This window comes from Colossoma macropomum, unplaced genomic scaffold (assembly GCF_904425465.1).
Source record: "Colossoma macropomum unplaced genomic scaffold, Colossoma_macropomum, whole genome shotgun sequence".
Lineage (NCBI taxonomy): Eukaryota > Metazoa > Chordata > Actinopteri > Characiformes > Serrasalmidae > Colossoma > Colossoma macropomum.
The window spans coordinates 44,910,481-44,923,715 of NW_023494792.1; the positions used below are offsets into that span (position 1 = coordinate 44,910,481).

General features: G+C 36.0%; 1 protein-coding gene across 1 annotated transcript; it reads left to right on the forward strand.

Annotated features, from left to right (window-relative positions):
* Window positions 1-1,119: 1,119 nt before the first annotated feature.
* Window positions 1,120-9,003, forward strand: tnni1d (troponin I, skeletal, slow d). Its single transcript, XM_036577322.1, has 9 exons — window positions 1,120-1,233; window positions 1,346-1,362; window positions 1,513-1,516; window positions 1,689-1,724; window positions 1,854-1,895; window positions 4,984-5,115; window positions 5,791-5,880; window positions 7,246-7,428; window positions 8,591-9,003. The coding sequence occupies exons 2-9, from the start codon at window positions 1,355-1,357 to the stop codon at window positions 8,690-8,692; spliced, it is 597 nt and encodes a 198-aa protein (XP_036433215.1). The 5' UTR covers window positions 1,120-1,233; window positions 1,346-1,354; the 3' UTR covers window positions 8,693-9,003.
* Window positions 9,004-13,235: the final 4,232 nt, after the last annotated feature.

Below are 13,235 nucleotides of genomic sequence, written 5' to 3' on the forward strand. Positions count from 1 at the left end.
TTAGAAAATTTGACCTCTGTATCAGCTACTTCTGGGTGAAACCTCCTGATGAGGTGTAGCATTTGGAATGTGGCTAAGAGGCATGCTTAGCATGGCATTACTCTTGACCTGATAATTTACTGAATGAATGCTGGGGCCCCTTTAAGGTCACCTATTACCCTTTTATGACAGTCTGTCCTTTTGTTCTTTTATAGCATGCATAATTATTACTTGGACTGTCAATGTTAATGCATTCATTTACTTCAGTTATGAGTAAAACTGGGTTGATTAAACACACAGATAGTGTTTAAGCTGCAAGCGTAGATGAAAAAGGTGTATGTTTGGCATTTACAACCCTTTAAACATACATACATACATACATACATCATCTAAACCGCTTATCCTTCTGGGTCACGGTGGGGTGCTGGAGCCTATCCCAGCTGTCATTGGGCGGAAGGCAGGATACACTCCGCCCTTCCGCCTTTAAACATGCTTATGTCTATATAACATACATGTCAGTTTTATAGTAGTTACTGTAGTTAATGAACAATAAGTCTTAATATTTATAGCTGAATGATAGGTCAAAGGTTCAAGGGGTTAATTACTCTTGATTCTAAACAGCTCAACATGTGGAACTCACTTTCATCCTGACTTAGAAGAAGATACTTCACATAAGGCCAACTGTAAATGACCGCTATATGACCAGAAGAACAAGACACCTACATCTATATATATATATATATATATATATATATTATATATATATATATATATATATATATGGATAGACAGATAGATAGATATACACACATACATACATAAAAGGGGGGTTGCTAAAGTTTACATATTTACATGTTTTACTAAAACATTAATAATTATGGGCTGGATAGAGACAAAGAATTAACAAATAACTATATGCATTAAATGAAATGTACACATATATAAAACACTTATATATATGAATACATAAAATAAAATAAAATAAATACTACATACTTCTGGGGCCCCCTAATCCCTATGATCTCCACACAATCCCTCCGCCTGATGCTCATGGAGTATTCTTATGTACTGAATGTATTGTCAGAGCTCCACGCTGGGTGATATTTCATCCCTGGAGGCCTGCCAGGTCATTCCTGAGGACAGACACTAGGCTATATCTGCTGGCTGACAGCAGCCAGGACATAAAAGCTGCCATTGTCTCAGCAGCCTGTTGTTGTGGCCTCAGTCAGTGCTCATCTACCAGACAGCAGCCAGGTAAGCCCTGATTGTGAATTCTGATTCTTCCATTTTAAGCTTGGCTATAGAACTTTGGAATGCAGTTTTCCTTTGAAATGACAGACTTTTTCTCTTTTCTTATGTGATAAAGGTTGTCACAATGTCAATGTAAGTATCTCTCTTTTCTGTTAGTTCCACAGTAAGGGCCTGCATTGTTGAAACTGATGCTATTTTTTTATTATGCTACATCGAATAACTACTTTACTCAATGATGAATATCTCTTTTCTTATACACACTTCATCATTTGACTACGGCAGTCAGGTGAGCATCTATATGCAGTTTGTTTTGGATACAGGATGACTGCATAAAGTGTTATTTTTCATCTGTTTTGTTTATAAAAGTGAAATTCAGTAGATTTAACGCATATTTGGACAGTATTCTGCAGTAATTGTTCATGTGGGATCTTCCTTTCGTCATGGCATTGTAATTACAGGGACGCCCAAAAGGGAACCCGAAAGCATTTGACAAGGTATTTATAGGAATGATTTTATTCATGCTCAACATACTGGACTTTTACAACAAGTTGGCAGGTTATAGAACATTTGCCAATGAATATCAGATGTTTGCACGTGTCTAATGTGCATTTTAATCTTCACAGCCAAAATGCAAGATTTCTGCGTCTCGAAAACTCTCGCTTAAGGTTTGTTTCCGTCATTACAGAACATTTACATAGAATTTGTCAATTATTAATAGAATTTTCAATTTCTTTAAGCAGAATCAGCATGGTGGTAGCTGTCATTACATACTAAGGGTTAATATTCTGTAACTACAGGGACATCAGTGCAAACAGGCTGAGCTATTTCTAGGTTATCTAAGTGTGTGATAAAACGTTGTGGGCCCTGGCCATTTAAGGGATTAAGAGATGAGAAGGAAGGTGACTGGGAGCAGGGGGGTGTGCTGACCTCTTGATAATCAAGACAAAACTCAGGATAACTTATCCTTATTTTTAGCAAAAGCTCTAAATTATTTTGCTTACATTTTCATGCAATTAAAGAGAATACTTTTCAAGAATATACCCTGAGCCATTACTAGGATCAAGATTTTAGTGAGGTCCATTTTGTAGAAAAGTATGAAAGTACTATAAAAATATACATTATATACATTATACTTACAATCTCCTAATAAGTATCTTGTACTTATGACTTGGTGTCCTATAATGAGATTCTATGTCATAATTTTGACTATAAATATGACTTAGCATCTCATAATTACAGGAAATTGTTCTCATTATTACAAGATTGTAAGTCATTATTGTGAGACCTAAGGTCAAAATTGTGGAAAACTTTCCCATTATTATGTGACACCAAATCATAATTATGAGATAGTAAGCCATAATTATGAGAAACTTTATCAAAACCTATTATTTTGATATAGTATGTGGCCCTTTTTTAACAGTGGCTGAAGTGGGCTTCCACAGAAGAGTGACCCATAACTACTTAATATGTTTATTACACCAACTGCCAATTTCTATTTTTTTTTTACCAAATAATTGCATTTTTTAAACCATCAATCTTGTACCTTTTTCTTTCTTTTGTCCCTTTCCCATCCCTCCATTCTTCCATAAACAACTGCTATTGTTCCATGAACTAACTTGACTCCAGATTTTATTTCATCTACCTCTTCTTTTCTCCCTGTATGACTCTTTTTCTCTCTTGCATCTCAGTCCTCAATGATTACTGAATAAGCATACATTAAAAATACATTATAGAAGTCTGTCTCTACCAAACCCCAGGTAACAGGGAAGGACATACAGTATTCATACAGTTACGCAGACATAATACAGTCTAATGTTCCTGTTGACTGAAATATGGTAAATGATACTGTGCTATCAATATGCTATAGTTAACAGTTATCTTTCTCATGCTTGTTGCAGTATTTAATGAGTAGGTAACATCCTACACCAATAATCTCTCTCCTAATCGCTAATATAAGACAACTATGGAGCTTGTAGTCTGTGACTGCTGATTGGGTAGTCTCATCTCTGTTTCTACACTAATCTCATATAATGTTTCTAAAACTACTAAGGACCTCTTTGTCCTCATGCTAGGTATGCTGAAGGTAGACTGAAGGCTTAGGGCAATGGTGGATAGCAACAGTTGCTAAGCAGCGACTGGAGGGCTGAGAAAAATAAGGTGGAGCTTGCCAGACAGTGCAATGACTTTGATTTGCCATAATACAGTGTCAACACTCACAGAAAACAAATCAAATTTCATTGTTTTGAAAAATGCAGCTTAATAAATATTCTATCCCCTTTTGTTTGGGTAGGCCTGCAGCTAAATCTCATGAATGAAGGTACATGAAAAAAAACTCTTCTGATTCCACTGAGGTCCTGAACCCAGTGTCCTTGTAGTTAGTTATGGCCATCAAAACTATTTTACAATTTCTTGATTGTGACTATAAGAAAAGGAACATTTTACTTCCTGTGCGTACAAAATGTGACCTCTTGAGCCCTACCCCTGTTTTTTCCATCATTAGTCTTAGAACATATTACTTAATGAGTATTATGAAGTAGTTGGTAACCAGAGGAGGGTAATTTAGGTCCAGAAAATAAAAATTCTCCTTGTGATATTGCTCCAACAGTGTGGATACCTCTGCTGCCCAACAGTTTAAAGAAAATCCTGGTGAGAATTTTTACTTTCTGGACCTAAACCACCCACCTCTGTTGTATTTTAGTAACTATTAAGTAGTTAAGATAAATATGAGGGTAATTGAAGTGTAGGCCTAAACTCTAAACCTTTAGTTATGTATATATTAATGATACACATTTTCAATGCCAATAAATAAGTACATGAATGATTAAAATAAAATAAAATAAAACATTAGACAGTGTTTGCGCTTTCCGCAGTGGTACTGCTTTATTTATTAATGTATATTTAGGATCTTAAGGTCTTTTTCTTTATTGAATAAAGCCCAAATTAGACAATTCTAAATAGTAATTCGCTGTGCAGTAAGCTGTACTCAGTATGACCTGTATTAGTACATAATTATCCATCAATAATTGTGCTTTAATAGTACATAACAAACCTTGTTCTACAAATTATGCAGCATGAAGTGATCATCTAAATTTCTTAATAGATTTCTATCACTAAAGTTTAATTAGTTTGTAACTGGAGACATTGGTTTCTTATGGGTTCTAGGTAGTGACAAGTTCCTCTGCTGTTACTACATTAGAACTCATAAGAGTTTCATCATAAGTCATTAATACTTCAAGATGTGTTCCATATTCTAAAGTGCAGTTTTAGTCTTCACTAATTAGAGGCTAAGAATTACTAAACAATTCTTTAATTGCACAGTTTACATGCCATATTCTAAACTAAGGACTATTTAATGGGTTTTTAGTAGCCAAAACATACAAGCGTAGAATATTTCATTTTAGTAACATATTTCATTATGGAACATTTCATTTTAGCAACCAAATGTGGATAAATCAAACTCTTCAATCTTCAATCTTTTTATGTAGTAATACAAATCTTGCTGAATAATCCTCAAATGGCCAGGCCCTGCTGACAAAGTTTTATTACACACTTCTATAAACTTCTAGAAAAGCCTGGGATTTCAAGGGGTTAGGTAATAGTGAATAAACCAAATCTCTAATTTGGGCTAAAAACAAATAACTTAATTAAGCCCCTATAAATGTGTTTCTTAAATGAATGTAAATGACATTGTTGCAATTTTTTTAAAGATTAAAGACTGCTCTATTAATGATTACATTCCTCTTGTCCAATCAGATGCTGCTCCTCAACAGAGCCATGGAGGAACTGGAGAAGGAGAAGCAGGATAGAGATGAGGAGAAAGTCCGTTACCTGGGAGAGAAAATGCCTGCTCTACAGCTCTCTGGGCTTTCACTGGATGAGTTACAGGTATAAATATAAGACAATAAACAAAAAAATTGTTGAAAAAAAAGGACCCATGTCCTACATTTTTCTTGTATTTTAGTTTGACATTTGTGTGATCTGATGTACCAAAATATTATAATCCTATTTTTCATGACCATTTTCCAACTATTTGTTATATAGATTGTTACTGTTACTGTGCCTTTAAGACTGAAATATGTAAATGAGCTCTGTTCTGAATGGCCTGTATCATGCTTCGTTTAAAAAAGCAGTCCAGGCTGAAACACTCCTTATAACTTCAATGTGAATGGGCGGGGCTTAACTGTCAACTTATTAAAGCCAAATAGGTGGATATATGTAAATGTGTTGGGTGCTGTGACATCACAAAAACAATGAATTCAAGGCAGGCTGTTTTTGCAGCTTAGTTTCCACATATGGACCGTATAGACTGGAGCATGAATAGTATGTTTGAAATGATTAACAACATTAACAAAGTACATCAAACTATTTTTTCCATGTTTTGTCATGATATGGGCTCTTTAATGCCAATCTGTCATTCTCAGTCATAAAAAACAGCTCTAGCAGCTCATGGACAGTGTCTCAGATATAATTTGACTGTAGAAAGTACAAATGCTGCAGTGTTTTTCATAATGTGGTATGCTCTCTTCATGGCATGCTTGCTGCTTTGCTCATTCCTTTCAGAATCTGTGCAAGCAGCTCCACGCAAAGATCAATATTGTGGATGAAGAGCGGTACGATTGTGAGTCTAAGGTGCACAAGAACAACAAAGATGTGAGTATGAATTACATCACATGCAAGACTTTTAGACTAAATCGAAACCTCTCTCTTCTAGCTTGCTTTCTCTCTGACCTCATAACCTCTGCTTAGTAACTCTGTTTTTGAATTCTCACCCAATAAGAGAACAAGCATACGTTTATACTATATACAGTCCTATGCAAAAGTTTGAACACCCCTACTCAAATGAAATGTTTTGCTGATTTTCTAAGTGAAAATAAGTTAACACACTCTCTACAGAGACAATAATAATAATAATAACAATAATAATAACAACAACAACAACAATAATATAATAATAATAACACAGTAATAATAATAATAACAACAATAATAATAATAATAATAATAATAACCAGGGTGCTTTCTGTGTGGAGTTTGCATGTTCTACCTGTATCTGCATGGGTTTCCTCTGGGTTCTGTCTGTGTGTGTATTATTATTATTATTATTATTATTATTATTATTATTATTAAATGTGGCCCTTGCACGCTGTGTAACTGTATAACTTATTAAATTCTTTTTGTTTTGAAGTAAGTAATTTTATATTAGTTCAGTAATAAAAATAATGTATTTACTGTTTTATGTCCTTTAGCATGGAAAAGGCGCTATATAAATAAAAGTGATGAAGATGATGATGATGATGATGATGATGATGATGATGATAATGGTGATAATGTAATGCTACAAAATGCAGTCTAAAGATATATGCAAAAGTTTGAACACACCTGGTCACAATTACACATTTTGTTGATTTTCTAGGTGAAAATATGTTGACACATCCTCTACAGAGAACAAACATAAATATACCTTTTCTTCTGCAAATTTTAGTACGCAATTTCTGTTTGTTTGCTGAATTTTACATATTGTAAAAAACAAACCATAAAACGTTAAGTGCTCCATAAGTTTTGCATAGGCTACATTTTACACCCCCCCTCCAAGATGTTACATTCATCACATAAACAGTAACTGTGCATTAAAATGTGCAGAAGTGTGTTACTGCTCTACAGAGAGCTTATTTTCACTCAGAAAATCAGTCCACCACAAACATTACAAACATTGACCAAAAGTACCCCTGATAACGTTTAGTGTCTTAGTCTTTAGTGTTATCTCTTTTTAACTGTTCAATCTTTTTAACTGTTAAATTTTTTTATCTTGTTTTTAGTGGTTTCTTTACTGTCTAACTCCTTTTCTTCTTTTTTTCCTTCCCTTTGAACTGCAACTTTTATTTTGAAAGGCACATTATTATTATGAAGATTATCATATTCATCACCATATTATTATTCAATGGTAGAGAGCTGGAGTTATACAGTAGAATCATTTCACACACTGCCCTCTGTAGTCATCTCTCTCTCTCATTCCAGATTCATGAGCTGAAGCTGAAAGTTCAGGATCTGGGAGGTAAATTTAAGAAGCCAGCTCTGCGGAAGGTGCGCGTGTCTGCTGATGAGATGATGCGAGCTCTGCTGGGCTCCAAACACAAGGGCTCCATGGACCTCCGAGCTAACCTCAAGTCAGTCAAGAAGGAGGACATCAAACAAGAGAAGGTATAAAGGGTTCACAACATATACTTTTTAGCTTTTAAGGTCTTGAGAATGGCAAACTATTTGAATAAACCTCCAGTTATTACGTATTGCATCATTACAGCTTTTGTCCTGCAGAATGCGCCAATGCATAATTTGATTTTTAAAGAGTTTACTTTCCAAGAGGTGATTCTCTGGCCAGTGGTGGACTTTAATACAGAAACAGATGGTACTGTGCAAAGGTTTTAGGGAAAATATATATTATATAGAAAATATATATTATATATTTGAAAAAGGAATTTGGGCAGTAAGCCTTTTTTCAGAAAAATTTGACATTAGAATAACTAAAATAAAATAATAATAAAATAATAATTAATATATGTTAATATGTTCATTTAACCATTTCCAACCCTCCCCTCAAGGAAACCCAGTATTAATAACTACAGTATTGTAGTTATTATCTAGTACCTGGTGGTCAGTCAAGTTGAATCAAGTGTGTTGGTGGTTGATTTCTTGCAATGGCTGATGACCTCGAGAAATTGTGAACATAAACCAAAAATTCACACTCTTAAAAATAAAGGTGCCAAAAAGGGCTCTTTGCATGATGCCATAGAAGAACAACTTGCAGTTTCCTAAAGAACAACTTGATGAATAGATAACCCTTTGTGTAAATGATATGCGTGAGTGTAAAAAACCTTTTTAAAGTTTAAAGAACCTCCATGTAATGTAAAGATTCTAGGAAGGTCCCTTAAATTGGCACGAAGCAGAAGCTGGCTTCTTATTTTGAAAGCTTCTTATCAGAAGTTTCTGTTCCACCATTAATGGTGCAGTAGTTCCATTCTGGTTCCCACCATTTAAGGTGGAAAGGAAAATTTGAATCAGAAGCCACCCTTGTTAAATTGTTTACATTATATGAAAGTTTTAAAGGTTCTTTACACTTGCAAACTCGTTTTCTTTGTAAACGTGGTTCATCAGGAAATAAAACATACTTTAACCACACCTTTTGTTTAAGGAACAAACAGATTTAACTGTTGACCCAAAGCCTAAGACGTCTTTTCATACTGATAACAATCAGTCCGAGCTACTGTTCCTGCTTTCTGTCTCCGGGTTCATTTATCTCTACTGGCCACTCCAGTACCACAGTCTCAACACTGACCTACCAATTTGTACTTTTCCTTGTTATCAGGTCCTGACTTCTGAAGTAGGAGACTGGCGTAAGAATGTGGAGGCCATGTCTGGTATGGAAGGCAGGAAGAAGATGTTTGATGCTGCTGGTGGAGGCCAGTAAACTGCATATCACCCTGACTAAGACTGTCTGGAGGGCAGCGAGGAGAGATTCTGCACAAAATGGCACAGAGAGGAGAAAAGAAAGAAAGGAAGGAAGCATTAGAGCCTCCAGTACTTGCTTGGCCTGGTTAATTAGTGGATTCTCTCTTAAAAATAAGGGTGGAGAAAAAGGTTCTTTAAAAGCCATAGAAGTTTCCTTGTGACACTGTCAATTGATGCTTCCTTATAGAGCTGCTTTTTTTTAAAGCTTAAAAAGTCACCATGTACTGGAAAGGTTCAATTCTAATTAAAGCCAGATGTCCAAAGCAAGAACTACATAGGAACCTTTATTTTTAAGCGTGTATCTATTAAAATATTTGCAGCCTAACATTCATAAATGGCACTGACAGTCCTGCCATAACCGTTTAAAACCAGCTTAAAATCTAGAATTTAGCTTACTTCTTTATAATAAGTAATTATTCATAATACATTTATTAAATAAATAAGTTTTGTTTACTTTAATGAGTACCCCAAGTGGGAATTGCTGCAGGCCCCCGATACAACATTATCACAATACTTGAGACATGATTGAAGTCTGTTGTGATATTTAAAACTTTGTAATATGCAAAGTAATGCAACGTGCTGCAATTTATTTCTATCTTATTTTTTTTCTCAATCAATAAATATGTCAGCGAGCACTATCTGATCATTCCCAGAAATAACTGCCCTGACAGAAACCTTGGCCTCTCCTGAAAGAAATAGTGCCATCTTGTGGATTAAGATAGAAATGCAATTTGGTAGATGACTAGTCTAAAAAAGCATTAATACATAATTAAATAATCAATATCAACTTGGTTCGCTGTGGATTGATAGTTTTTTGAACCCAAAATATTGTAATATGATTTTTTTCACCCCTATTAGCAAGTGTGTAGCTACTAGTAGTTTCTGCATTGAAATGCACACACCTACACAATATGGACAAAAGTATTGGGACACCTACACATTACCCCCAAAGGATTTTTTTTTGACATCCCATTCTAAACCCCTAATATGGAGTTGATCCCCCCACTTTGCAGCTATAACAGCTTCCACTCTTCTGCGAAGCTTTCTACAAGATTTAGGAGTGTGTCTGGGAGGATTTTTATCCATTCATCCAGAAGAGCATTTGTGAGGTCAGACACTGATGTTGGACGAGAGGGCCTGGCTCGCAATCTCTGTTCTAGTTCATCCCAAAGGTGTTTGATGGGGTTGAGATCAGGGCTCTGTGTGGGCCAGTTGAGTTCTTCCACACCAAACTCACCCAGCCATGCCTTTATGGACCTTGCTTTGTGCACTGAGGCAGTCATGTTGGAAGGAAAAGGGCCTTCCCCAAACTGTTCCCACAATTTTGGAAGCATATAATTGTTCAAAATGTCTTGGTTTGCTGAAGCCTTAAGATTTCCCTTCACTGGAACTAAGGGATCTAGACCAACCCCTGAAAAACAACCCCTTAGCATTATTCCTCCTTTATAGTTGGCACAATGCAGTTAGGCAGATAATGCTCTCCTTGCATTCACCAAATCCAGACAGGAACTCTTTAGTGAGTGATTCTTACTATTTACTTACTATTACACGTTCAGTAAAGTTGAAATGATTATTGTCTTACAGTGTTGTAGGTCTGTCTTCTTCACAGAGATTTTAGGCACTCAGACATTTGCTCCCTTTTACTCTCTCTCTCTTGCAGTCTCTCATTCTCTTTTCTGATCTCTCTCTCTCTCTCTCTCTCTCTCTCTCTCTCTCTCTGAGCTTGAAGGGTTGGGGAATGCAACCCTGAATGAAACCATGACTGATAAGAATGCTGTGTAAAGGAGCTAGAATGATTCAAGAGAAATGTTAACGTAATGAGCTTCAGGGCTGGTTAAGAAATATTTGAGGCTATAGGCCCAGAAGCTCAGTCCAGGCAACGCCCTTGGTTACGTGTACACTGAATGAAAGTCTTAAGGCTGTGTAGCTTATATCACATTAAACAGTGTGCAACTAATCAGTGTGTTCTCCCCTTTTTATTATGATCACTGACCTCAGGTACATGACATCAGGTACATGTACAGACCTCAGAGGGGGCTTGAGCCCCTGCCCCTTTGCCCTCAGACTGTGCCCTCTTGGTCTGTGTGTTATAATAATTGTGTTTCATATCACCTCTGCCATTCCTCAACTGTTTCAGTGAAGTGAGGCTAAAGCAACAGAATTTGTGGGTTGGCTGGGGTTCGTCTGCCCTCTCTTTTGCAGTACTGATGCACGTGCAATGTTAGAAACTTCATCAAGGTACAAACAATGTAAATGTACCCTCAAAGACACAAGAGTGGTTTTAAGATCCAATTGTGCATCTTAAATATGTTTTTTCCCAGTAGAAAAGTACTTATTTGTACCTTTTCATAACCTAATGTTTTAAAACAGAACAACAAAGAAGACGAGACAGGATGTGTGGAATCAGTACAATTTAGAAAATATAATTTCAATGGATTATGGTACAATTATGTTTTCATTTTTGTTTGCTTACTAAAAACTGTCACTGCGTAAGTACTGTATTATGTCTCTTCCCTTGAACTTGTTGTCCAGCCGGTTTAAGGAGCCTTGAGGTTCTCAACTTTTTCACATTTTTGTCCTACACGATGACGTTATCAGAAACAATAGCACAACAGTTTCTCCAAGTACCCTAAAAAAAATGATAGTGACAAAAGGGTGCTTGGTGTGATGCTATTAGGCCTGTCAAACTCCTAAAAATGTAGCTGACAATTAAGTTACAATTAAGTGATCAATCATTTAATTGTATTTTTGTTCATTGTATGCAACTATTAAAACTCAAGTCTAAAGTGGCCACATTGGCTGATGAGCTGTCTTGCTTCCTAGCTGTCCATACTTAATATCTCCCAACTGAAAACATTACTCACTGCTGGTCTCGAAGGTTCTCAATAAAGGCTTCTCTGATTTCTGATAAGCATTTGCCTCTACCCAACTGATGAAAACATATGAAAACATTCTGTTTGTGGCGATGTGAACAAACAATTGTGCGACTGTGGAAAAAACTGTGATCAGCTCAAATTATATGGAGTTAATTTTGTGCCAAAAGTTTCAAATAAAATTATAAAATCCACAAACAAAATATCAAGCATTAAAAGGTCCAAAATATGTTGCTTCAGACACTTACCATTTTTTAACAGGGCAGGCAGGTCTTAGAAGAGGCTGTTCACCTGCACTTTCTGATTTGAAATGACAGGTCTTCTGTCAGCAAGCAGCATATATGTGACATGACCGATAACATCATGCAGACTGATTTGCCTTTATTTATTTATTTGTTTGATTTATGGTTTACCCCATTTCCAAAAAAGTTAGGACTATGTGCAAAATGTAAATAAAAACAAAATGCAATGATGTGCAAATCATTTAAACCCTATATTTCATTGAAAATACTACAAAGACAACAAATCAAATGTTGAAACTGAGAAATTTTATTGTTTTTTGAAAAATATTTGCCCATTTTGAATTTGATGCCAACAACACGTTCCAAAAAAGTTGGGACGGGGGCATGTTTACCACTGGGTTTCATCTCCTCTTCTTTTAGCAACTCTCTGTAAGCATTTGAGGACTGAGGAGACTGACTGCTGTACTTTTGAAAGTGAAATGTTTTCTCATTCTTGTTTGATATAGGATTTCAGCTGTTCAACAGCTCAGGGTCTCGTATTTTTCATTTTATCATGTGCCAAATGTTATCAGTGGGTGACAGGTCTGGACTGCAGGCAGGTCAGTTTAGTGCTCGGACCCTTTTAATACGGAGCCACGCTGTTGTAATACATGGGGAATGTGGTTTGGCATTGTCTTGCTGAAATAATCAAGGCCATCCTTGAAAAAGACGTTGTCTGGATGGCAACACGTTGCCAAAACATGTATATATCGTTCAGCATTAATGGTGCCTTCACAGAAGTTAGGTGCCTTTCAATGTTATTATGTACCATAGATGATGAAAAGCAAAAGTTCTTTGCTATTTTATGTTGAGAAACGTTATTCTTGAATTGTTGCACTATTTGATGCAGTCTTGCACAGAGTGGTGAACCCCTCCTCATCTTCACTTCTGAAAGACTCTCTGAGTTATTGACCTGCTGCCAATTAACCAGCTATACCAGCCTTTTGTTGCCCCATCCCATTTTTTTTGGAACGTGTTGCTGGCATCAAAACAATTTAGACAAGTCAATTAACATTAGAAACGTTGTGTTTGAAGCATTTTCAAGGAAATATACTGTTTATATATAGTCTTTTTCACAGCGTGCCAACTTTTTTGGAAATGGGGTTGTACATATTTCCTTGCAAAAACACTCCTTTGTTTGTTCTAACAATATACATATACAAATCAACTGCATTTGAAGATGTCATGACCTTTGACTGCAAACTGGTGTGACAGGATCCACGTTACGCCTCATGAGAGCTGTTCTGTTACATATCATTTTAGCTATGCGGTTCAATGACGCTTTACCTTGTTGTATAGGACACTTTGATGATGTTTAGAAAAGACTTAAGTTGACTGACATACTTTA

What these genes read in the sequence shown, in the direction of transcription:
- tnni1d (XM_036577322.1), top strand. An exon ending in TGCACAAGAACAACAAAGAT is followed by an intron (nt 5,881 to 7,245) that starts GTGAGTATGAAT and finishes CTCTCATTCCAG; the next exon opens with ATTCATGAGCTGAAGCTGAA. An exon ending in AGGACATCAAACAAGAGAAG is followed by an intron (nt 7,429 to 8,590) that starts GTATAAAGGGTT and finishes CCTTGTTATCAG; the next exon opens with GTCCTGACTTCTGAAGTAGG.